This window comes from Protopterus annectens, chromosome 3.part0 (genome assembly GCF_019279795.1).
Source record: "Protopterus annectens isolate FY-2018-M chromosome 3.part0, PAN1.0, whole genome shotgun sequence".
Lineage (NCBI taxonomy): Eukaryota > Metazoa > Chordata > Ceratodontiformes > Protopteridae > Protopterus > Protopterus annectens.
This window is the reverse complement of record NC_056731.1, coordinates 916,293,990-916,321,319: the sequence shown is the minus strand read 5'-3', so window position 1 is coordinate 916,321,319 and position 27,330 is coordinate 916,293,990. Positions and strand designations below refer to the sequence as shown.

The window sequence follows — 27,330 nt, the reverse complement described above, 5'->3', positions numbered from 1 at the left end:
GTGGATCTTCGAACATCTACATTTATGGTAGGTACAAAACTGTACTATGTTCTTCATCTCACATTGCTGCAGTCATAACTAGTGGGTAGAATCCCAAAGCAAAGGTAAAGGGAGGCTGGCAAAATCATAAAGCATTGGGAGCTGCTAACATGCCCTGTAAGACTGCAGTGGCAAATCCAGCCCTAGATTTGGAATAAAGAGGGAGATGGTAATGTTTAGAAAAAGTGTGCACTGAACTCCAAGTAGCTGCCTCCAAAATATCTTTAGTAGCTACACCCCTTAAAAAAGCAGTAGAAGTGGCAGTAGCCCTAGTGGAATGAGGTCTGATTCCAGCCGGAATCTCCTTACCATGATGAGAATAACAAAAAGCAATACAATGGCAAATCCACTTAGAAATAGTTTGTTTTGAAACAGGTTTCCCCTGAGAGGCCAAAGCAAAAGAAACAAACAACTGTTGAGACTGTCTGAACCTTTAGTCCTGCTCAAATAATAACGCAACTGCCTGTGAATATCCAAAGTGTGCAAAATTTTCTCCCCTTTATTTTGGGGATCAGCATAAAAAGTAGGCAAATGAATAGATTGGTTCAAGGCCACATTTGAAACCACTTTAGGCATAAAAGTAGGGTTAGTACGCAGAGATACCCTATCCTTATGAAAAATCAGGAAGGGTTCAACTGCCATTAGAGCCTGTAATTCAGATACCCGTCTAGCAGACGTAATGGCCAACAAAAAAGCAGTCTTCCAAGACAAAAACTTTAACTCAGACGTAGCTGCAGGTTCAAAAGGAGGTAAAGTAAGCTTTTCCAACACAAAATTGAGATCCCAGGAAGGAGTAGGAGCTCTACGCGGGGGTCTTATGTTCTTTGCCCCTCTAAGGAATTGCTTAAACAAAGGATGAGAGAATAATGGTGGGTCACAGTCATAGTGAGCAGAAATGGCTGCTGCATGAACTTTTACAGAGGAGAAAGACAAACCTTTGTCTAATAATTCTGTAAGATATTGAAGAGAAACACTCAAATTAGGTCTGGAAACATCAAAGCTCTTTGCTGTGCTCCAAATAAAAAATCTCCTCCATTTATCAGCATAAACTTTCCTTGTACTAGGTCTTCTGGCCTCCAAAATAACATTCAAAACTTGTTGAGGAAGCTTCGACCCTCCAGATTCTAGAACAGAATATGCCAGGCTGTTAGATGCAGGGACTGAATCCTGACATTGAGGAAATGATTGCCCGCCTGAGACAAAAGGTGTGGAATTGAAGGCAAAAGCCAAGGAGGCTCCCGTACTAAACTCCTCAGCAGAGGGTACCAGTGCTGTCGAGGCCAATCTGGAGCTATTAGAATCATGGAGGGCTTGTCTTGTCTGACCTTCAAGAGCACCTTGGGAAGGAGAGGCAGAGGAGGAAAGGCATAGACGTGAAGATTGCTCCAACTGAATGATAGAGCATCCACTTTCCAAGCTGTGGGATGAAACATCTTCGTGCAAAACTTTGGCAACTGGAAATTTAGTGGAGAAGCGAACAGATCTATGTCTGGAGTCCCCATATCACTGTCAACTGTCGAAATACATGAGGATCCAATTTCCACTCGTGGGGATCCACCATCTGTCTGCTCAAAACATCTGCTAAGGAGTTCTGTGCTCCTGGCAGAAACCTTGCCTGAAGAGTGAGGTGCAAACTGAGAGCAGTCTCCCACAGAATCATAGCTTGTCTGCAAAGAGGGTACGAATGGGTTCCCCCTTGCTTGTTGATGTACCACATGACAGTTGTGTTGTCTGTTTGAATCAACACTTGTCCTGGGTGAAGTAGATCCTTGAAAGCCATCAATGCAAATTGGACTGCTAACATCTCCTTCAAGTTGATATGTAAATGTTGAAGTCTGGCAGGCCACGTGTCTTGAACCCATTTTCCATTGAGGTGTGCTCCCAAGCCTTGTCCGAGGCATCTGTCGTTAAGATCTGACTCGCCTCTGGTCGGGTCACAGAGAGTCCCTTGTTTAGGTGACATTCCTGAGCCCACCACAAAAATTCCTTTTGAATGCAAGGTATTATCTGAATGACAGTGTCCAGATCTTGGCAGTGTTAAGTCCATACATTTTGAGATACCATTGTAGCTTCCTCATATCCAGTTTGGCATTGGGAAGCACCAGAATACAAGATGCCATGAACCCCAAGGCTTGAAGGACTGTCCTTGCAGTCAGCCTGGACCGTGAGACAATTGTTGGAAGTAAAGTGTAAGGTTTCTTTGTTTGTCCAGGGTCAAAAGGCCATCTGGGAAGCTGTATTCAGTCTCACACCCACAAAGCACATTTCCTGAGAGGGTACTAGACTGGACTTTGTTACACTCACAGAATACCCTAGGCACCTTAACACTCCCATAACATACTGTAGATGGTGAAGAAGCTTGTTTTTGTCTTGAGCAAGAATCAGGCAATCGTCCAAATAAGGATAAATTTGTATCCCTCTTAACCTTAAGAAGGCTATCACCGGAGCCAGAACCTTTGTGAACACCCTGGGCAGTAGATAAGCCAAAGGGCAATGCAGAGAACTGATAATGTAAAGTCCCAGCCAAAACGCAGGTATCTCCTGCAACTGGGCCTGATAGGAACATGAAGATAAGCCTCTTTGAGATCCAGAGTTACCATCCAGTGATCTTTGCCTAACAGAGGCAGAAGTTGTTGCAACGTCAACATTTTGAATTTTGGAATGTCCAGGTATGTGTTGAGGATAGATAAATCCAAAATTGGCCTCCAAGTGTTTCCTTTCTTTGGTACAAGAAACAGGCGAGAATAAAATCCTAGGCCCACTTCTGATAGAGGGACCTGCTGTATAGCCCCCATTTGAAGAAGTAAAGAAATCTGTTTGTGAGCCTCTACCCTTTGCTGAGGAGGAACGTCTGGCATGCCCTTGAAAGGAGGCAAATGTGTGGAAATAAAACTTGTAGCCTCGGTCTATAATGTCCAACACCCATTTGTCCTGGGTGACTAAAAGCCAATTTTGCTTGAAGAGTGCCAACTTTCCTCCCAAAGGTGCTGCCAGACAGGAGGGATCTGGCAGCTGAAGATGCAGGTCATTGGGCCTGTTTATGAAAGGATTGGCCCCTGCCCTCACCTGTAGATTGTGCAGGGGAACTCCACGTTCTAGGCCTGAAAGAACTCTGAGCTCTGCCCCTAGACTGTAAATCAGAAGGGTAAGCCCAACCCTTAGTAGGCCAATTCCTGCTAAACTTAGGGGGCTGCACCTGCAAAAAATCTTTAACAGTCTGCATAGACTTAGCCTTGTCTTCCATTTTCTTTAAGACAGACTCCACAGGAGAACCAAACAAAACTTCAGACTGTAAAGGAGCATCTAAAATTCTAGCTTTAACATGCTCTGACAAATTCTGATCCTTAAGCCAGGCGTGCCTGCGAATAACTGATCCAGTGGCAGCCACCCTGGAAGAAGCCTGTAAAGCATCGAAACCACACTGCAAAGAATGCTTACCCACCTGATCAGAGGCATGAACCAAATCCTGTAATTCCTTACACTCTATGCCCTCTGCCAAAGCATCCACCTTAGATTTTAACTGAGTAAGGAGAAAATTCTGGTACTTCAACATATGAAACTGGCAATTCAAAGCCCTCATTGCTAGAGTGGAAGAGGTGTACACTTTCTTACCCCACCTATCCAAAGCTCTAGAATCTTTATCCATAGGAACTGGATTCTTTACAACAGAAGCCCTGACACCCTTAGGTCCCTGGCTAATAGTTTCTGGGTCAGCCCTAGGGCTCTTATACAGATATTTATGAGCCTCAGGCACTCTGTAATACCTATCTAGTTTAACTGGCGCAGGAGGCAAAGAGTCTGGATTAAGGGAAGCCTCAGAGAAAACATCCTGAACAACATCCAAAACAGGAGGTATAGCTAAGGGCCGATGTTGTGGTAAAAACAAAACTTCCCTAAGCCTCTTTCGAAACCGAGAAATCCTGGCCTTCCCATTTAAAATGCTCCCTCATAGAATGCAGGGTTTCTGAAAAAGAAAAATCCTCTGGAGGAGAAGCAGAAGGACAGGAATCCTCTGCGTCTGAATCAGAATAAGGAGGAAAATCCTGAGTGTCTTCCGCCGAAGACTCTGAGTAATCTGAAGCCTGTTCCAAACATTCTACCTCTGGCTCCACCCTAGGCCTCTTATCTGGAGGGGGCATAGAACCCCTGATTAAGGAAATTAAATCTTCTGCCATTTTAAGCATGTGTTTTTTAGGCACAGAACCTGCAGAACTAGGACTGACACCTGAGGAAGGCAAACCAGGCCTGCCCTTAGAAGGTACCTTAGAGAAAGAAGGAGAAGGCCTAATCCCCTTAGGCAAAGAAGGGAGTACAGCAACCTGAGAGGCCCCCTCAGCCTGACCTGACTCCTGAGAGGCCACATCCTGCAAAATTAACATCTCCCCCTGAGACTCAGTGGAAACCTCGGCTGGATCTACAGATTCCACCGTAGTTTCTAAAGAACCGGCATCCGGAACGGACGACTCATCCTGCTTGGATCTTAACGATTTTTCCTTGCGCTTCTTAGCGGTAGCGGGCGTCGGGGGATCCGACGGCATATTGTAATTACACCGCTTACCGAAGACAAGCCTAGCGCAATCTAACCTACGTTTAATGGTGCGCTTATTAAACCTAGCACAAAAGCGACACCCGACTACGTCGTGCTCAGGCCCAAACAAGGAATACAGAGAGAGTGGTAATCCCTATGCGGTATCTGTTTCCCACAAGAAATACAATTATTCACTTTTTCTGACATCCGGAATTAACTGAGGCAAGAAAAAACAAAAATATTCCCCAACGGGGTACTTAGCCCAACTTGGTTTCAGTCTGAAACTCAAAATACGAAAATTTCAGAACGCCGAACGGCACTTGCAAACGCTGCTTCTGCTTCGGACCATGCGGCAAAAAAGACTGAGGATATGACGTCGGTCATGCGCTTTAATACCATGACGCACTGACGTCAGATCTGAGCGCCCATGACCAACACCAGCCTAATACTTTGGTATTCGGGCCGACCGAGGACAGCGGACTACCCACTAGTTATGACTGCAGCAATGTGAGATGAAGAACATCTTTGATTCTGTCCAAGTGGAATCTAAGTTGTCTGTGTACGTCCAAAGAATGCAGAATTCTCTCCCCCTTGTTCTGTGGATTTGGATAAAAGGTTGGCAGATGAATAGCTTGGTTAAGAGCCACACTGGACACCACCTTAAGCATAAATGTTGGGTTTGTCCTCAGAGAGACCCTGTCTGGATAAAACATGATAAAAGGTTCCACAGCCATGAGTGCCTGTAGCTCTGAAACCAGTCTTGAGGAAGTTATTGCTAGGAGCAGAGCTGTTTTCCAAGATAAAAACTTTATGTCAGCAGTAGCAGCTGGCTGAAAAGGTGGCAGGGTGAGTTCTTCCAAGACATAGTTGAGGTCCCATGTAGGCATTGGTGATCTCCTTGGAGGCCTTAAGTTTTTGGCTCCTCTGAGGTACTGCTTTAATAAAGGATGAGAAAAGATTGGTGGCTCTTTATTGTAATGAGCCGAAATGGCAGAGGCATGAATTTTAATTGATGAAAAAGATAGGCCTTTGTCCAGCATCTCAGTTAAGTATTGCAAAATCTGAGGAATATTTGGAACAGCTGCATCAGTTCCTTGTGCCTGGTTCCAAGCAAAGAATCTCTTCCGTTTTCCAGCATAAGATTTTCTAGTACTAGGCCTTCTGGCTTCCAAAATGACATCCATCACAGCTTTACTGAGAGGTGTGTTTTGCATGACTACATTATCCGCCATGCTGTCAGGTTTAAAGTACTGAGTTGGCTGTGCAGGATATGACTGTTTTGCTGGGACAGTAGATGAGGTATTTGAGGTAAGGTCCAAGCTGGGCATTGAGACACATTCTTTACGACTGGATACCAGTACTGGCAGGGCCAGTCTGGGGCAATCAGTATCATCTTTGGCTTTTCCTGCCTGACCTTTAGGAGTACCTTGGGGAGGAGAAGCAGTGGAGCAAAGGCATATACTGATAGGTTTTTCCAGCTGAAAGATAGGGCGTCCACTTTCAATGCTTGTCTGTGATAAGTTCTTGTGCAGAATCTTTTTTAGTTGGTTGTTGTGAGGGGAGGCAAATAGATCTATGTCCGGGCATCCCCATTTCCTTGTTATCATGTTGAAGACTTGTGGATCCAGCTGCCACTCGTGGGGATCCATGAGGTTTCTGCTTAGTTCGTCTGCAAGTGTTTTCCTTTCCTGGCAGGAATTGTGCCTGCATATGTACTTGGTAAGTCAATGGCTGTGTCCCACAAAGTCATGGTTAGTCTGCAAAGGGGGTAAGAATGTGTGCCCCCCTGTTTGTTTATATACCACATGACCGTGGTGTTGTCTGTCTTTATCAGTAGTTGTCCCGGATGAAGTAGGTCCTTGAAGGCTGTCAGGGCATTTTGAGCAGCCTGCATCTCCTTTTGATTGATATGTAGATGCATTTGGTTTGAGGACCATGTGCCCTGAATGCATCTTCCTGCCATGTGGGCCCCCCAGGCATAATCTGAAGCATCTGTTGTTAGTGTTTGCCTGGCTGGGGGTAATGTGAATTGCTATCCCTTGTTCTGGTGACAAGCCTTTGCCCACCGTCGAAACTCCTGTTGCAGGCAGGGAATGAGAGTAATCATTGTTTCCAGGCTGTGGCAATATTGAGCCCAAACACTTTTTAGGTACCATTGAAGTTTCCTCATATGCAGTCTTGCATATGGAATTAGTAGGGTCCAGGATGCCATGAAGCCCAAAGCCTGCAGAATTTTTCTTGCAGATAACTGGGCCTTTGTTGCCAACATTTTGAAATAGGTAGTCAGTTGCTTTTGTTTGTCTGGCGTGAGATAAGCCATCTGGGCAGATGTATTTAAGCTTGCACCCAGGAATATTATCTCTTGAGAGGGTACTAGTTTTGATTTCTTTTCATTGACTGTGTACCCTAGGCATGTTAGAATTCTTTTCACAAACGCCAGATGCTGTAGAAGAATGTCCTTGTTCTCTGCTTGAATTAGACAGCCGTCCAAGTAAGGATATATTTGTATTCCTCTGTCTGCAGAATGCAATTACTGGTGCCAGGCACTTTGTAAAGACCCTGGGCACAGTAGATAAGCCAAAGGGCAGTGCAGAGAATTGGTAATGCATTGAGCCAGCCTTGAATCCGAGGTATCTTCTGCATGATTGTCTGATTGGGACACACAGGTATGCCTCTTTTAGGTCTAAAGTCACAAGCCAAGCATTCTTGCCCACCATGGGCAGAAGCTGTTGCAAAGTCAACATTTTGAATTTTGGTATATCCAGGAATGTGTTCAGAATAGAAAGGTCAGTATTGGTCTCCAGGCCTTGTCTTTTCTGGGTACCAAGAACAGTCTTGAGTAAAATTCTTGTCCCTGCTCTTGCTCTGGTACTAGTTGAATGGCCCCCATGTCCATGAGGGATGAGACTTGTTTTTGGGCCTCTGCCCATTGATTTTTTGGGAAATCTGGCCAGCCGTTTGCCTTTGGCAGGGTATGGAAATGGAACTTGTAGCCTTGTGACACTATATTTAGAACCCACCCATAACTTGGGTTATAATGTGCCAATTTTGAGAAATAAAAAGTGCCAATTTTCCCCCTAAGGGTGCTGCTAGGGCATAAGTGTTTGGTGCCGGCAGGGGGAAGTCATTGGGACTGTTTTCTGTATGGCTGTGATTTGTCTTCTCCAACTTTGGAGGTAGAAGCACCCCATTGCTTTGATATGTATGAACCTTGCGCCTGGGATCTGCCTCTAGGGCATCTGTATCTGCCCCTTTGAGGTCTGTCTGAAACAGGAAAGGACCAATTCTTTGTAGGCCAGTGGCTACTAAACCTAGGTGGCTGTACTTGTAAAAAATCTTTGACAGTTTGCATAGATTTAGCATTGTCCTCCATTTTCTTTAACACCTCTTCTGCCTTAACACCAAACAAAGTATCATGCTGTAAAAGTGCATCTAATAATTTAACTTTAACATGATCAGGCAGATTTTCTTCCTTGAACCAAGCATGCCTCCTAATTACAGAACCCATAACTGTGGCCCTGCAGGAGGCCTCCAAAAAATCAAAACCACATTGCAAAGTATGCTTTCCAACTTGTTCAGCTACATGCAATAAATCCTGCATTTCCTTGTTTTCTGCACATTCAGAGTTTAACAACATTTTCTGTTTAAGCAATGGCATGACATGTTGCTGATATTTGAGCATAGGAAACTGACAGTTTAAGGCCCTTATAGCCAAGGTAGCAGATGTGTAAACCCTTTTTCCCCCATCTATCCAGTGCCCTAGAATCCCTGTCAGTGGGGGTAGGGTTTTTTGCAGCGGAAGCCTTAACTCCTTTGGGACCCTGTGAAATAGTTTCAGGGTCAGCAGCAGGGTTTTTAAAAAGGAATTTATGAGAGTCAGGAACCCTGTAATAACTGTCAGGCTTAACAGGAGCTGGAGGTAAGGAGTCTGGGGTCAGACTAGACTCAAAAAACACATCATCTACAATGTCTAACACAGGTGGAATGGCTAGAGGCCTGTGTTGTAGAAGAATGTAGTAAAAGGAAATCCCTGAGCCTCTTTTTAGATTCTGAAAAATCTTGGCTCTCCCAGTGGAAATGCTCCCTCATGGTATGCAAGGTTTCCCCAAAAGAATAGTCCTCTGCAGGAGAAGCTGAAGGTATAGATTCTTCAGCATCAGAATCCTCATAGGGGGGAAGAGAATATTCCTGATCAGAGGAGTAATCAGCAGAAATAGAAACCTGATCTGAAGATTTATAGTCAGTCTCTTGCCTAGGCCTCTTATCTGGTGGGGGAAGGGAACCCCTGATCAAGGTAATCAAGTCTTCGGCTTTTTTGGGCATAGAGGCCTGGCCACGTGGCTCTTGAGTTTGTTTCTTTGCTTTAGAAGGTGCTTTAGTCTTTGCCTTTGAAGCTTTAGTCGGTTTAATGTAAAGATGTTTAGGTCTGAATACACCCTCAGAAGCCGGTGCCTGCTCAGTGGCTCCGGGCCCATCTGAGGGAATAATATCCGAGGCTCCAATACCTTGAGTTTCCAGCGGAATAGCCGACTCCACGTGGGAGTCGGTAGCGGCCTGCAACTCTAAAGTAGCGGGAATCAGGGGCTGCGAAAGAGCCTCACTGAGGACCGGCGACTGGCTTAGGAGAAGCTTCGTCGTCGGTTTTGGACCTCGGTTGTTTATCTCTGTCTTTTTCTTTGCGTTTTTTGTGAACTCCGGTAGTTGGATGGCTATCCGACGACATTTCTGGATAATTAAACCGGCGTCCAAAATAGTTTAAAGCAAAATCATACCGACGCTTAATAGTGCGTGGGTTAAATCTAGCACAAAACCAACAACCAGAAACGTTGTGATCAGGACCTAGGCAAGGAATGCAGTAAGAATGAAAGTCCTTATGAGGTATTTGCTTTCCACAAGAAATACAATTATTAACTTTTTCTGACATCGGTCTGGAGCAAGAAAAAACTTTACCCTACGGGGTACTTAGCTTTATTGAAGACTTCAGGTCTGAAACTCGAACACGAAAATCTCAGGAGACAGCCGACCGGCACTTGTGAACTGCTTCTGCTTTGGGCACCGCATGGCAAGAAAGACTGAAGAAAATGGTGTCGGCTGGTTCTTTTATACCCCTGACGACCTGACATCAGGGAAGGGGCGACAGCAGCCGATGCAGGACCCAAGACTTTGAAATTCAGGCCGACTGAGGGCAACCTGCCAGCAGGATTATCCAAATGTAATGACTGCAACAGTGAAACGCGAAGAACATCAGGGTGTAAGGAGAAAGTATTAGCCTTTGATGGGTTGGAAGCGGTAGTCAGAGGAGTAGTGTTGCCATTGGATGGTAAAGCGTGCTTGAATAGTGTCAAAGTGTTTATTAAGTAGGGCAGCTGTTTCCAGAGGGGTTGTATTTGTGTAGGGGGAGGGATTTGAGGGGTAGCCTGGAGAAAGAATTTTATTGATGGTTGACCAGAACGTATAAGAGTTAGATTTGTTATTTAGTTGGGAAGTGGTAAAGAAGGACTTTTTATCAGCATTAATTTGTTTCTTAGTAAGATTTCCGAGATGTCTATAGTTATGAAGTGAGGGTAATTCCTTAGTTTTGATCCAGGATTTCCAAGCTTTATCTCTTTAAAGCATAAGGGATTTAGTTTCTTTGGAAAGCCAAGGAGCATAATTGGATTTTATTCTAATTTTTCTAGAGGGAGCTAGGGAGTTCAGAGTAATCATGAAGATGCTATTGGAACTATTTACTGCGTCATTTAGAGAGATGTGTTTAAGGAATGACCAGTCAGTGGAAGATAGAATGGCGTTGATTTGGGTTGTATTGAAGTTTGAAAGTTTGCGACAGTCTCTATAGAGGACAGGTTTGGCAGGTTGGGAGGTGCATCTAAAGACAGAGGTAGGTAGGTGGTCACTAAGTTGGTCTGGTAGAATAGTAGGATTATGAAAAAGGTTAGGGGAGTTGGGTTAGTATCCAGTCAATTAAAAACAAAACTGATAATAAACCACACTTGAGAATGAACACCAAATGGAGAAAAAAACACACTGAAATCCAAAATCAAGTTTAAAAGTTAGCGCTTTCGTCTACTGTATTAAGCAAACTTCATCAGACCTGAGGTAGGAAGTTGATAGTGAGAAAGCAGATGAGGAAGGGGGTGCAGGAAGTGATGTAATATAAAGTTTGACAGGAAGTTGTATGGTAGTGAATGGTGGGGGAGGGAGTGGATGGTATAAAGAAAATTGCAGTGGGGTGGGTGGCAATGCGATAGGGTAGGGGAGTGGAGTGAGTCCAAGCATAGCAAGGGTGAACAGAGCGGGTTCAACACCAAGAAACAATCAAGAGAAAAGAAAGTGATATTGTGTGGGAGACTAGTATGTAAGGTTGTTGAAAGAATAGTCAGTATAAAAATATGAGCAGAAACGCTTACAAGAGAACACTGGCCACAAGTTGCACAGGTAGATATCCTTAAAGGAAAACCAGTGCTGAAAGGCTGAAACAGACTAGACAGTGAGGGTGTAGAAGGAGAGAGAGGTATTACTAGCAGCAAATAGGTAAAAAGAAAAAATAAGTTATGTACTCACCATAATGTTCGATCTGAGTAGGTAACTTCATTTGTCAGCAACCTACATAAGTATTTTAAAACAACAGAAGCTGCAGGTTCAAAGAGTGGTCCAGTTAGAGACTGAAGGACCAAAGTTAAGTCCCATGGGGGAACAGCATTCCTAACAGGAGGTCTCAAAAGAAAGGTTCCTTTTAAGAAGGTCTTACAAATCTTAGTGGAAGCTAAAGGACTAAGATTGTCTCCAATGTGAAAATGGAAAATGGCAGCCATTTGAACCTTTACAGTAGAAGAAGTGGCCCCTTGCTGAAAAATATGGGATAGGAAATCAAGCACTGCTGGAATGGGAGCAGTGAAAGGATCCAAATTCTTATGCGAGGCCCAAATGAAAAAACGTTTCCATTTGCTGTTGTAAACCTTCCTGGTAGAAGGCTTATGTGCCGCTACCAGGATGGATCTAACTGCAGACGAGATACTGGGAGTCCTTGCAACTAATGGAACTGGATCAACCAAGCCTGAGAGCTTGAGGTCGTCCAGATTCAGAGTTTCTAATTCCGAAGGGTGAGAAGTCATGATCCGGGATGGGATCTAAGATTCAAAGAGGAGCTATGAGATAAGACCATAGGTACGGGAACCAGGTTTGACGAGGCCAGAATGGGGCTATGAGGATAATCTTGTTCCCCAACCGACGAGCTTTCTGTAAAAACTTTGTCATTAATGGAAGAGGAGGATAAGCATAAAGAAGACCGGATGGTCAAGCATGAACTAGAGCGTCTCTGGGGCTTTCCCACAGGGGGGGATTAGAGTGAAAAACTTGCTGCACTTCACGTTTGAAGGCGATGCGAAGAGATCGCAGCAAGGCTGACCCCACTTGCGGAAGATCTGTTTCGCTACTAAGGGGTTCAGAGACCACTCGTAAGGCGAGAGGATAGTTCAACTCAGCTTGTCTGCTATGATGTTGGACCGACCCGGAATGTGCATTGCTAACAGAAAACGGTTAGTGGATATCGCCCAATCCAAACTCTCATGGCCTCTCGGCAAAGAGGGTAAGACCTGGTCCCCCCCGTTTGTTGATGTACCAGACCACCGACATGTCTGTCTGAATTGCAATAGTCCCTGGAGGGAGAAAGGCATGAAGAGCTTGCAACGCTAGAAGCACCGCTCTCATCTCCAGAACACTGATATGCAGAACGGTCTCTGTCTGAGTCCACGTACCTTGGACAGTTCTGCCCATACAATGCCCCCCCCCACCCAAGGCGAGAAGCGTCCGTGGTTACCGTGGCTTGCGGTTGTGGCATTATGAATGGTCGTCCTTCCCGAAGCTCCCGAGATTGGAGCCACCATATGAGGAAATTTCTGCAAACTCTGCTGAGGGGAATTAGCGAGTCCAATGGGTGTTGAAGGATGGACCACTGGACCTGCAAGGTCCACTGGAGGACCCTCATGTGCAAGCAAGCTAAGGGCGAAAGGTTGATTGCTGCTGCCATGGACCCTAAGGCTCTCAGCACTAACTCCACTGATGGGGCTGGAGATTGAAGGAGTGCTAGGACATGAAGTGTTAAGCTGCAAAGTCTGTCCAACGTCAAGGCGGCCTTGGTCTGAAGCGTATCTATTCTGGCATCTATGAAGTCCAAGACTTGCACTGGCTGAAGAGATGATTTCTTGTAATTTATAGTGATTCCCAACTGGGAGGCTAAGAGCAGGAAGCAATCCCTGGCTGAGCAGAGTAGGTGTCTGGTGGAGGCGGCAAGGAGCCAGTCATCCAGGTAAGGAAAGACCTGTATTCCCTGGAGCCACAGGTGGGCCACTACAACTGCCATGACCTTGGTGAACACCCTGGGGGCTGTGGTGAGGCCGAATGATAGGACCCTGAACTGGTAATGACTGGCCCCCAATTGAAAGCGGATAAACCTCCTGGATCGTTTGTCCATGAAAATGTGGTAGTACGCATCCCTGAGGTCTATGGAGCACATCCAGTCATTCCTCCGGCAGTAGGTGGAGAATGGATTGAAGAGTGACCATCTGGAATTTCTCCTTGGCAATGAAGAGGTTAACTGTAGAAAGGTCGAGACTTGGTCTCAAGTCCCCCGTCTTTTTTGGCACCAAAAAGAACTTGGAGTAATTGCCTAACCCGGACTGGTCTGGGGGGACGTGCTGGATGGCTCTTTTTTCTAGCAGCTTCTTTATTTCTAAAACTGCAGCCTCCTTCTGACTGGGTGGAACATCGGGGAGGTGCCTCGATTGAGGAGGAAGGGTTATGAAGGAAACAGAGTAGCCTCTGGATATTATTCGAAGCACCCAGTGATCTGTCGTGATGGACTCCCATAGTGCCAGGTGCTTCGAAAAATGCCCCCTGACTGCCTCCAGAGAGGAGCAGTCAGGCAACCCCTCAGGGCTGCTGCATGGGTCGATTGGAGAAGGCTTCTTGTGACCCAAAATTCTTCACCCCCCCCGCCTCTGGGCCGGCGTCCACCTTTTATCGCGGACAGTCTTCCCAAACAGGGTAAGACCGAAGGGAGCGTTCGAGATGGACGCCTTGAAGGGTTCTGCAAAATCGGAGCCAGGTGTGACACTGTAAGGCGATGCCTGATCCGCTGGCTCTAGCGGCCCCCTCTGTGGCATGGGAGAGTAGCCGCATAGAAGTGTTCGACACATATTTTAGAGTGGCCATGCGAGTCGAGAAGGTCTGTTTGTCCTTAGCCGACATGGACTCAGGGGGAGACGCAGCATATTCCTTCACCAGATCCCGCTGAAGCCTAATCACATGGGCCAAGTAATTCAGCGCCCTTATGGAAAAGGTAGCTGAAGCAAACATCTGCTTTCTGATGCGATCCATCATCCTTGACTCCTTATCAGGAGGATGGACCGAGGAACTATCCTGTGCCAGTTCCTTCTTGGAGGCAGCCGCCACCACCATGGCATCTACCGGGGAACCTTTACTCCATGCTGTCCTATCCACAGGGGGACTAAGGATCTTATCTGGCCTCCTGAGGATTGGCTCTACAGTGTCCGGCTCCTTCCATGCCCTGGTAGTAATGAGGTCTACCAGGGAGTCGGCCGGAGGGGACACCCAAGAGGTAGACGAGCCTGCTTCAAATGCCTCCAGAAACACCAACTCATCCGAGGAAGGCTTTTGGGCTGACCACCCCCCTTTTAAGCGCAGCATTTCCATAATGTCTCCAAAGGAGACGCCCTCGGGGGGTGACCTGGGGGAACCTTCCCCTTCCTCTAAATCGGTGTCTTCCATTAGGGACTCGAGGGAGTCCAAGTGCCTCCTCTTACACTTCCGTTTGTGAGGGACCTCCTTGGCGAGACTGTCTGAGGAGGGCTCACCAACAGGGTCATGTTCCTCCAGTGGGACTGACTGGGGCTTCGACGCAGGCTGTCCCTGGAGCCAGATGATGGAAGACAAGCCCATCTGTGAGGGAATGGTAGCTAGATCTGTAGCATGAGCAAGGGGTCTCGAACCTCTCGAGAGAACCCTCTCCACCACGTCAAAGGCCGAAGGTGAACCGCTCTCCCTGAGTTCCATGAGTAACACCCTTGGATCCGACGTGGGGATCGGAGTCAGAGCTGAAGCAATCGGACCCGAAAGGGAAGTGTGCTCTGACCGCAACGGAGCCAAAGACACACCCACCCCCTCGGATCTGACACGCGGCTCTCGGCTCCGAGAGCTCGGATCCGAAAAGGGATCCATCAAACTCGAGGGCATGGCCGGTGAAGTAGCAACTACTGTCGGCGCTGACTCCCTGACTCCAAGACTACTCGGATCAGACGTTGGCTCCGAAACCTGATAATGGATCGGAAAAGGAGCTATGGGGGCAAAAAATGGGGCCGAGCTCCCCACCGGAGGGGGGTGAGGCAGGAGCACTCCCATCTGCTTCTGGGCTTGTAGGAAGCGACGCATCATCCGGTCCATGTCAGCGTCTGAAAGGCTTCGTGTGGACCTAGAAGAGGCCGCCACGACGACCTCGAAGATGGCCGGAGCTCCTCCTCCGACGAGAAACATGGGGAACGGAGCCGAGAGGGGAAAGACCCAGAAATCTTAAGTGGAGAAGCATGTTTAGCCGGCGGGACCGAGGGGGCAGAGTCGGCCCGCCGCTTGTGACTCCTATGTTTTTCTCTATCCCTATCTCTCTCTCTCTCCTCTCTTTTCTTTTTGCCTCCTTCTCTCCCTGGGAAATGGTGGGAGGTCCCAGCCAGGGGAGATAGTACAGCTGGCTGAACAGCCACAGCCGTGGCTGGAGCCACTGAGGGAAAGGAGGAAGAAGCAGAATCCGCGGGCAAAAGACCCGCCAGGATCAGTTTGTTCCTCCTATCCCTCACAGCCCGGGGGTTAAAGGGTGCGCAAATATGGCAGCCGGATGACAAGTGCGCTACCTCCAGGCAAAGAATGCACTGAGTGTGGCCATCGGCTTGGGAGAGCTTATGGCCACACTCAGAGCACTTGGAAAAAATGGCCTTAGGGCCTTTGGCCATAACAAAAACCCACAACCACACACACAGACAAATAAGAATAAGGGGAAGGGTGAATATATTAAAATTAAGCTAAGCTAATGGGTTTAAACTAAACACAAACACACACTTCTCTAATTTTACCAAAAAGTCAAAATTTGACAAATACTTCCTACCTAACCGCCAGGAGCTCGTAACTTGTCCTTGTTAAAGCCGCGGCAAACACGATCTGGGGACTGGAAGGAGGTAGCAGGGTATTATGGGTAAGGGGGGAGGAGCTTGGATCTTTAGCTTGGAAAGCTGCCGGCTCGGATCCAGGACGGAACCGATACCCACAGGTTGCTGATCAAATGAAGTTAACTACTTCAGATCATATATTTACAATGGCAGTAAGTAAGAGACTACAGGCAGTAAAACAGGGCAAAAATACTAGCAATAGAGAGACTAGACGTGTTTAGAGGAAGAGCAAAGTAGGAAAGGGAGAATAAGCACAGAGACAGTATGAGAAGTGAGGGTAGCCCAAAGAGAAAGATTTGGGGCTGCTGGCGTCTGCCTTTTTGCAGTGACTAGCGGGAAACAACTGTATTTACCTGTTATATTATAGACTCTAACATTAATCAAAAAGTCTAGCTTATCATGTAGTAGTTATTCACAGGGACACATACTTCAGTGGTATTATTTTAAACGTATCTGGATGCTCCCAGACTGATGGTCAAAGTTGTAGGATATCAGTTAAGGTCCACAAACCAGTGTTGCTGTTACTATGGCCAGGAGAAAACCACAAGGAAAAGGTCCTCTAGGTTCCGATGAGGTATAGGGCACAAAACTCGGTGCCGAAGTAATGGGTGGTGCCGAAGGCTCCGGTGCCGAGGATCTAGGCACGGAAAGCCCTGGGGCAGAGGAAGTCAAATCCAAACTCAAAAGTTTGGCCTTCTTAGGTCTCAGTTCCTGGTTGTCCCCAGCAGGAGACAATGGGAGAGACTTGGCCTTCTTGGGTCCATCTCTTTTCTTATGGGAACTAGGAGGGGTTGAAGCCTCCGCCCCAGAAATAGCCTCTGAAAAGGAAGATTTAAGTAGTCCCTTTAAAATCAGCTTATTTTTCCTTGCCACCAAAGTCGTGTTAGAAAAATTAGCACAAATCCCGCAAGGTGGGTCAACAGCCAAGTGAGGCACACCCAAACAATAAACACATAATGCATGTGCATCTGAAATAGGCAATTTATGCCCACAATCCACACATCTTTTAAATCTCAGACTATCTTTTTTCTCTGCTATGATAGGAGGAAGGAGGAAGAAGGTACCAACAATGGTACAAGAAATACCCAAGGGTAAGGCAGGAAAGAATTTACCAACGATAGTAAAGGAGTTACCTCATGGTAAGAAAGAAGGGCTAGAGAAAACCAAAAAGAGTTTCTGGATGCGATAGGATAGAGAACTATTCAACCAATTTAGAACAGAAAATAACTGTAATACGATAAAGTATTATCAAAGAAGTTTACTTAGCTCAAGAGAAGTGGCTTGACACGACTGAATGGTGACGCGGCAAATGAAATCTGAGGTAGGGTGAGGGGAACTGTGGGTAAGAGTTTAGTCCGAGAGTTTGTGGCTGTCGCGACCTTGGAAGATGGCTGGCTCGGTTCCGAGGTCGGAACAGATAACTCAGGCGTAAGGAATGAATGAAGCTTAACAATATCAGATTCCTTATTGTAATGAATACTGCAACAGTGAAATGTAAGGACATCTTCATCATCCTATCCACTTCGGCTTCTGAAAAGCTCCTGGAGGACCTGATGGAGAAAGTGGTGGACTGGGGCTGACGCACTCTTCTTGGAGTCTCTTGGAGGAAAGGAGAATGGAGCAGAGGAGAAACAGGCTCTACCAAGAATCCTAGGGACCAGGTCCTTAGAGACTTACAGAAGTTGTCAGATCCAAGGATGTGGGATCAGACTGTTTTTGCTTCATATCTGAGGAAGTCGGATCTGATTTCTTTTGAATTTTTGTATGAAGTTCCGAAAACGGAGTAGACTTGAGAGAGCGGGTTGGAGACCGCTTTTGTGATTCTTTCTCCTCGGAAGAGGCGTTGTATAACTTTGTGCGGGTCTGAGCCGAAGATGATGAAGAAGAAGGTGGCAGCAAACTCTTTAGAACTATCTTGTTCCAACACTCACTAAGGGCCCTGGAATTAAAGGCTGCATAAATAGAGAAGTCCGTGTTTAGGTGAGAAGCTCCTAAGCTGTAAACACACACTCAGTGGGCATCAGAGCTAGGGATCTTGTGCCTACAGGAAGTGCTTTTTTTAAAACCTGTCAGTTCTTCAGACATGTCTAAAGAAAGGCAAAAAAAGTTTTTTTTATGGACTACCAACAATGGTAGGGTAAAGAGGATACTCTGTATAAGGTAGAAAAAATAAATAAATGAGGAGGACAGGTAACACCAATGATACTGACAGTTACCTTAAGGTAGAAGGGAAAGTAGAAAGTGAAACTAACACAAGAAAACTCAGAAAACTAGGTGATGGAGGTGGATGATGTGAGAAACGGAAGTTTAAAGAAGTTTGAAAGACATTTGAAATTTGACTTACAGAAGAGGAATGTAACACCCAAAAAGCTCTCTGAGAAGGATCTCCATCTGTATTGATATAACAGCAAACAAGATCTGGGGTATAGCAGGTTGCCTGCCATGAATGGGGCATTATGGGTAAAGGGTGGAGCTTGCGAATAGGATCAGAGAGTCTGGTAAATGTGGCTGAGTCGGCTTCAATACCGAATAGTTGAGGAATCTGATCAAGGCCTACCCCTCTGTCATTTAGATCTTGTAATGGTACAAGACCATGCCCTGAAGGTTAGAACCTCTTGCTGATCTCCAAAGCAATAACATTTCAATTGTCACCATTCTATTAGTAATGAGATAGCCCATGAATTTCCCCTCCATCTGCAGTTGGCTGGGTTGAACTGCCAGCATTTTTGGCAGTACTTAACAACAGGGTTCTCTACTATAGGGAAGACAAAATGCCAGTATGGGCCTTGGCACATTACCTCTCAACCATAAATGCACTTAGATTTGCTCTATATGTTAAATATGGGAATATTTCACTGATGAGAGTCAGAATTAAGCTCTAGACTGGACATGCAGCAGAAAAATTAAGCAAAGCTCACTGGTTAGGCATGTTCTACTGATGTGAAGTGTGACAGAATGTACTGGAGTTTGGTATGTGCTGCCCCTGACTGGCATCATCTTCAGAAAACAATGCCAAATGAACAAGAGAAACACACCCAATGTCATGTCCACAAATGTTAGCACTACAAGTGTCCATGACAATGAAAGGTAATGCACTGCTAATTTCCTTATATAGTTTAAATGGTACAATTCTAGTGGCTCAAACAATATACAGGTAAGGCAATGATGCCTTCCTTATGTGGCTTTAATTGTACAATTCTAGTGGCTCACACAATATCTATTTTCAATTTATATAAAGCAATCTTAAAACTACTGTTCATGACTGCACTGAGGTAATAAGCCAATTCAAGGATGAAAGAATCTGCTAACACTTCAAGAAAACATGCAAATGTACTATCATTACCATCAATCAAGTATTGGCTGCTTCAATTAAACATCCTCTACAAACAATATGAAAAAATAATTAACAGAAGAATTAAGAAATTCTGGGAAATGGCAACCTGATCTCAGCCCATCCAACATATACAATGGAAAAAAACTTTGAGAGGGCCTGTGACTTGATGATACTTTGGTCAAGTATTATTGTTTTGATATCACCTACAAAGGTAGGCCAGCTATTATCAAGACTTGGACTGCTCTTTTGATTCCTGCCCCCAACTTTTCTGCTTGCTCACTGCTTGTAAGCTGCATTAGTGGAGCCTATTCTGATTACAGTTGATGTAAGACAGTTCAGTTGCAGTGGTAGCTAATGTAAAGTCCCAGATCCTCATGAGCTAGAAATCAGAAGGATCTGTACCCTCTCTATCCATTACACCCCCAAGACTGCTGGTTCTGTGCTACTGTTCTGTAATGGTGGGTCTTGCTTCCCTACTATGACCATCTTTTTTACTGGTGGTTATGAACTATATTTTTGCATTTGCTGCCTATTTTATGAGTTTGTTAATGGTGCCAATAAAAAGACAATCTAACAAAAATGGTGAACCAAATGTAAAAAAAAAAAAAAATCTGGGAAATTGCGTAATATTGGCTGCAGTCAATTTAAGATCTTGCCTTCATTTACAGGAAAGGTGTTGTTTATACTGTTTGAAGAAAGAATAAACATCCAGTGCTGTCATCAACCACTCCCGCAGATGCTTACAGCACTCTTAATAAACATATAGCTAAAAACTGGAGAGCTGCATCCTCTCCTAAATCGATTCAGCAGTCTACAGAATCACTAAACAAACCCAAGCATTCATGCTTTTTATACTGCAGAACTCGGGATTGCAAATCACAGTTCAGCATATTACTGCTTCTTTATCACACGGTATTATATCATCTGAAACCTTACTTTCATTGCTTTCTTTCAGTAATGCATCATTTTCTTCATCATCCTCGTCATCTTCCACTGTTTTTATTTCTTCAGAGGGAGGCTATGAACATAAAAGAAACAAATTCAACTAAAATGTTGCTAGTTCTACACTTTTTCAAATGAAAAAAAAATATTTAAGAGTTTTCATACAGGTAGCTCCTTGGCTAATTTGATGACCATGTTCTCTAGATACTCGGGTAAACTCTTAAACTGCTGATTTGTTGGTTGGAAGAAATGAGGACTTCTACGAGCTAACAGTCTCAAAGCTCGCCATCCATAATTGGAATTGTTCACAACTCTGGGGAAAAAATGCACACACATTAAACTGTTAATATTTTATATACAATGAAACAGAATATCATCAGAAACATTTTAAAAAGGTAAATGCCACAAAACTGACTCTGGGATGGAACGAAAAATCTCTGATGAGACGTACTGATGAACTGGGCCACCACATTAATGTTTTTGCTGAAAAGCAAAATTATGTGTACATGAACTCCAGACCTTCAAAACATCCAGTTCAACAAGTAAGTCTTCTTTATCCTGCTTATAACTTTGACAGAATGAAAATATGGACACCCATTACACATGCCCAGCTTCAGACATACATTCTGAAGTCTTACACAGGCCAGATATGCCAAATATTTTAAAACTATACATGTTACACCCCCCTGTTTCAAAACTATAAATGCTACCCATTTACTTCTTAGGCAGAATTTTATACACACAGACATTTGGTAAGATAAACACATTCTAAACTGTACCAATGGACACAGCTTATTTTTATTTTAAAATAGCTTATTGAAGTAGTGCACTGGTCTCACTAGACCAACTGCAGGCACAGCTTAGGTGATAACACCACAAACAGTAGAATCTGTAATAAAGACAGTTGACAAAGTGAAAGAGAAGTACAAGACAGATGGTTACAAATTTGAGTAATACGTGTGTTAAGCATACACTGACATACAGTATATTGAAAGCAGTCGAAAGTACAGCTGTTATCAGAACTTACCTCAATTGCAGATGTTCAAGTAGATCATTACTACACTTCTGACTCTTGGGAATTCCTGCCTGCATGAGTTCATGGTCAGCCAAACTACAAGAGAAGTTTGCCCTCACCTAGCCAGCACATGTCCTCTCTAACCATCTAACCAAAGTTAGGACATGAGGGGTACAAAAGAGTTGTCAGATGGTGCCGTCTTCAGGGTTTTACTTGCTCAAGGATCAAATGCCTCATAATCCTATATGCTCACATGACTCATCATAAGATAGAGAATAGCAGGAGGGAAGTACGCCATAGAGCAGGTGTAGGTTGAGGGTGCCTACCCTAACCCCAGGCAAGTTTCAGGCAATTATCAGAAGAAAAAAAAAGAAAGAAGGGTAGGAGGAAGGGAAAGGGTACTATAACAGTGATGATCTTGAACAGTTACAACTATTAAGTTCTGCCGTAACTGTACTACATTCTTTGTAGTCACTGCTGCAATATCAAGTCTTGGGAAGACTCCCAAAGCTATATGTCAGTGGTTGGATACAGTTTGGAAATGGAGAGATAGGTTCAGGCCTGAGTCACAGCCCTAGACTGGGAAGACAGCTGCACCCTCCTCATTCAGTGCTAACAAGTCCTACTGAAGCAGTGGAGTCATGGGGATTAAGTCCTTTGTCCCTAACAAAATCAAGTTTTAGCCTGCGGGGACTCCAACGACTATTCTGCTAAAGCAAGCCAGGTGCAAAGACATGCTTTTCATTTGACAATGCGGGCTAGTAGTGCTTACACAAGATGCACCCCCTCAAAAGTGGTTCCTGGGGAATGCATGTCTCCCAGGATCTTCATCACCTGCTGAAGTAGAAAAGAAGAGAAAATGAAGTTCCCACCAAATAAGGGGACAGGATGTGACATCAAGGAGCAAAAAGGCAAATTTGCAGATGAGTTTTCCTATAGGAAGGAGTAACCAATGTTGACCTTCCATTTCCTTTGTCTTCAAATATTGCTCTGTGGCTGCTCAAGGAATGTTGCGTCTGGGACCATCAGACACCATCATCCTCTGTGAAGCACATCAGGTGCTTCTACCTCCTACATGTTTAGCTGGCCAGTTTAAATCAATGGCATTTATGGTAGTACTTCACATCACCCCCCCCCCAAGCAATACAGACAATAAGTGTGGGGCTTTGCTCATGATTTGATAGGTTAGATGATTTGGGACTGGATACAGGAATTTATTTTACTTTTCCTCCTCTCTGTGCCATACAGGCTTCTGGACCCACAACTCCTCATGAAGTTGACTGCGACAGTAACTCATTTGTAGCTCTGTGGAGCATGGAGATCCCTTGGGATTGGCATGCATGGTGCCAGGAGCCATAATCCATAAGGTTGCTATTCAAAGTTCTTATCTTAGGAAGTGGCTTTTGCAATAACATCAGATATTGCTGCCTCCCCGAATAATATAAGTGGATGACCTGTGAGGTTTCTGGTCACAACCCAAGTTCACACAGGCACTGGGCTTCCTCAAAACCTCCCATTGATATAGGTGAGCTGGCCACTGGCCACTTCATCCTATCTCACTATATGGCCCATTATATGGCTCAAGTCTGTTCTTGTACTAAGGTTGCTGGTGATGTAAATGAACACCCTGCCTCTGTGCTGCTGAGCTAACTATGAATACAGCAAGTTTTTTCATGATCAGGGCTGAAATCTAAACCAAGACAGTGACAGCACTACTAACTGACTTCATGGACTAAGCACCCTCTCCTAATGTGGTAGTGAACCAGTGTGGGAACATGGAAGATGTTTTTTGTTTTTTTCGCAACTCAATCATAAAGGGGATTATGAGTTCAGGCATACAGGAAAGGAGATAACCAATTTCAGTGAAACCAGTCTCAAGATTTAATCTCAGTAAAATGTAGGAACATATAAAAAGTGATCAATGGGAGGGGGGAAGCATTTAGGCAACTATGATCTTGTCAAAGGAGACAACAGAGATGGTACAACATAGGGCCAGGGAGCTGGGAGAGGAAGAGAGAGATGGCAGAAGAGAGGACTGGAGGTGGCATTCTCAGACATGTTACCTGTACCAGCGACTAGTACACAAATCAAAGATAAGATTAAGAGGTATAATGACTGGTTGTAGCACTGGCAGGAAAGAGAAAGGCTTGAGACTGGTAGAAGGATAGTGGGGGAACCTATCAGAAAGACCAACTGTGTGAAAGGAACAGGTTCCATATTTTCTTATTTTAACATAGTTTATTATAATATAATTTTTACATCGATCTGTGCAGTCCACATGCATGGTACACTCATCTCCTGGTGGTTTTCCTGTAAACTATACACTTTTTAAGCTCCTCCATAATCCCTTACATACATCCTTTTACACAGTAAGCTCAACCTATTACCAGGAGTTACAGTAGCATTTTCCTTTATTACTCAATTATCATTAACATCTATGCCTTCTCCACATAGCATCTATTCGTCCAGATAATCTTGTTGGGCCATACTTTGGTTTATTTTATTTACTACTCATATTCCCTTGCAGTACTTCCTATTTCTAAAATTATGCCTTTCCATTTTTTTGCATATCAAAGCTTCCACTTTATCTATGGAGTTTACTTGGCCTTTGCTTCAGTATTTTTCTTCCTACTTCTTTCGTTTTCTCTGCCATCTTTTTAAGTTCTCTAATGCTAGGCTCCTTATTTGTTTTCCATTTTCTTATTTCTTTTTTAGTCAGTGTTAAATATCAACGATACTAGTACTCCCACATATATTTTCACCTTCCTCTACTCTATCCATCTTAAACAAACAATTTCCTTAACCTGTTAATCCCTTTCCATTATTTTTGAATGAGTTCTTTCAGATCCCTCTTAAACGTTTGTAACTTAGCACATGTCCAGAATATGTGCCTCCAATCACCCTCTTGCCTATCCTCACACCTCCAGCAAGTTCTATTAGCCCTCTGGATATATCCTACTCTGTCTCTCTGATGTATAAAAATACTTACAGGTTCATAGATAGGCTAACCAACATATGGGCCTTTATAAGCTTGGTCAAGCATCCTAATTATATCCTGCAAGTTTGCATGTCTTAGATAGACTTATAGATTCATACTAGACTAACTGCCTTTGTAGACCATTTTGAGTCTAGCCAATTAAACCAAGCGAGAATCAAACCCTGCATCTTGTGTCTGTAAGGTAAACACCTTAACCATTAAGCGAAGTTATTTTAAGGGGTATATGTAAGCTTGGGTAAGATTTACAGACAACCTTTATCCATTACAGACATAGGTGCTAGACCCAAGGTGTACTTCCAATTTCCCATCCCTTGGTCAAGGTTTCTCTTGAAAAGGGCTAGGCAAGAGCTCTGTTTTACATGGATGGGAAGCCTGTTCCAGATAAGAACTAATCTCCGAAACACATACCTGTTCCTCCAATAAATCCTACTTATGTCGCAAACAATGTTTAAATCCTTAGATACAGCAATTTTGATGCTATTCATTTTGCAGACATGCAGAAGGTCTGTCAGAGTGGGATCCAACAATACCAAGTATGCCAGGGATAGATCACCTCTCAAAAATCTGTAGGAAACAGAGTACAGAGATAGGGCTTTGAGGGGATTTGCATAGGATATGTTGCTTATATTATGTATTCTCTTTGTGAGAAACATCTGTGGACATTCCATTTGTTGTATGTGCTTGGTCAGATACATACTGAAGGAGGAGGTGTATTCAGTGATGGGCCTGATAAAACCGAATACAGTGGAATGATGATTTCCTTGGACCTACATGACATGCCCCTGCTTGCAAGTTTAGCAACTTAGAGTGATTTCCTTACGACCTTAGACATTTGTTGGTCAAAAGCCAGACTACCATCTACACATGTAATCAAATCCCTGCCTGTTGGTTCTGCTCTTAGGGGGTGTGTTATCGATGAGGTAATTTCCTAGGGTGACTAACTTCCCAAAAGATACAATTATGCATTTCTTGGCATCGAGTTTTAAGCTGTGGCTTTGGCACCACTCATTTGTCTGTATTATTCTTTCCTTCCTGTAGAATGTTAGTGTCTTAGGGGGGATTCTATAACTGCTCATGTTTGCAGTCTGCAAACTTAGCCAGCCAGAGGCCCCTTGACACTGGCTTTGATTTAGAAGAAGAAGATGCCAAAAAAGGAGGAGACCCAGCACAGTAGTTTGAGGGAATCCACTAATGACCAGCCTCACTGTGGAGGTGGTCTACCCTATCCTACATTCCTGGGTTCTATGTGTGTGACAGCTGGCTATACAAGCACATAACATAAGGGTTTATGCCGGTATCTATGAGTTTCTTTACAATACCAAGTGGGGAACTGTAATCAAATGCCTGAGCCAGGTCAAGGTAAGAAGTATGCATCATTTTGCCTTCATTCATTGCCTTGGTGACCTTCTCAAGGAAGTCCACTAGGTTGAGTAGGTATAATCTACCCATGACAAAACCAAACTGGGTTGGATCCAGTGTTTGAAGGTTTTCTATATGCTTGTAATCATTTCCATGATCATTGTTTCCATGGCTTTGCATATGAGACTAGTCAGACTTGGGTCTGTAGTTCCAAGGGTCCGTTGATGGCCCATCCTTGTGCAGAGGAATGTCTGTTGCAGTTCTCCATTTATGTGGCTCAAGCCAGCCTGGAGGCTATGGTTAAACAGTGACTCAATTACTCCTGATAGGTCATGTTTCAGGCTCTTTAGGAGGCACCCTGGGATACTATAGGGACCCATCAATGCAGTGTTTTTGGCCTTAAAGAGCATACCTGGACCTGCTCTCTACTGATAGCTGGGGGGGGGGGGATTGTTTGATGGTATTTTCTGAGGGCAGCTTGGGGGGGGACATAGGGTTAAAACTGGATTTGGATTTGTCTGCCAGCAGATTTGCTATTACCTTTCATCTCCATGTAGTTGGCTCGACCTGCAATCAGTTCTATAAACTGATGTGTGCCACCTTTGAGGTTTTGTACACAGTTAAAGATTTTTAAAGTCTTATGGTGTCCTCTGCATGGGAGGCTATTACCTCAAACTTGACTTTAATAGACTTAATTTGCCCTCTTAGTTGTTTGTTTAGATTGAGGAGTGTTTATATCAAGCTGGGCATAGTGCTTCCTAATCGATTACTTTTTTCTTTTGATGTACAACCTGTTTATGTCCAAATTCCACCAGGGTGGTTTGCTTTTTATTAACAAGGAGACAGCTTTGTAGTCTGAACTTACCAGAGAGAACACTGCTCTAGGGAGGGTAAAGGATTCTTCCAAGTTTGCAAGTATCAGGTGAAGTATGTTTGCACCTCTAGTGGGTGCATGGACTATTTCAGTCTGTAAATTTTGAGTCGTGTAAGTATACCAGTTTATACTGAGGTAGCTGAAGTCACCCATGAATATGGTACTGGGTTGAATCTTGAGGGTCTGAAACTTATCACATAACTCTCTCCACTCCATTTACTCAAACACTTGAATGCAAAAATTCTGAATTTTCTGGACCTAGTTGCTATTTTAGGGGTTATACAAATCTCTCTACAGGGAAAGAAACAGTGTAATATTAATTTCCCTCCAATTCTGAGCTTTACTCACCTCTTTAACCTATCCATCTTTAATTAAAGTCTTGCATTTATACTCATTATTTTTCTGTTATCTGCTTGGCTTGCTCTAGACTCTATATTCCTATTACTTTTAGTTTTATTATCTTCCTCCTTTGACCTATTTATCATATTCCACCAGAAACTGACAAGAGTTCCCTGCACTTCATAATCTCAGCACCCCTCAAATGAAACTTATAACATACCTAACTCCACTCCATTCTGGTTTCCCACAATTACTCTCAGAAATACACTTTCTTGTCCTGCTTGCAACATCTTTGTAACATATTAAGATTGACTGTTAACTGCCCCTTAGCTACTCCTACAGGTTCCAACTCAGTATATTCCCATCATGTTTTTAAATACTTCACCTAAATGACTACCATCTTCCTCTCTACACCGAACTTGTGACCAGGTATTTATTCTTTCAACCAGGCCTATGTTTCCATTTTGAATCATAGTGTGGGTTTTAGATATAAATTTAAATTGTACTTCTTTACAGTATTTGTGTAAGCTTGGGACTGCCAAACCTCTCTCCTCCAAATGGAAGGAGCATTTTTTTGCATTTGACCCTAGGGATTTTATCATCTCACACGTATTTCATAATCTCTCTTCATAACAAAATTCAGTATCTGGTCCCTGGATCACAACTGGGCC

At 44.2% G+C, this 27,330-nt stretch overlaps 1 protein-coding gene across 1 annotated transcript in view; it reads right to left on the bottom strand.

The window, feature by feature from the left end:
- THOC1 (THO complex 1) overlaps nt 1-27,330 on the bottom strand; it is a 1,639,837-nt gene that overhangs the window by 99,147 nt on the left and 1,513,360 nt on the right. Inside the window, exons 19-20 of the mRNA XM_044065238.1 lie at nt 20,240-20,387; nt 20,069-20,150 (exon numbers count right to left, since the gene is read on the bottom strand). Of these exons, the coding sequence (XP_043921173.1) occupies nt 20,069-20,150; nt 20,240-20,387 (230 nt within the window). The remainder of the gene's footprint in view (nt 1-20,068; nt 20,151-20,239; nt 20,388-27,330) is intronic.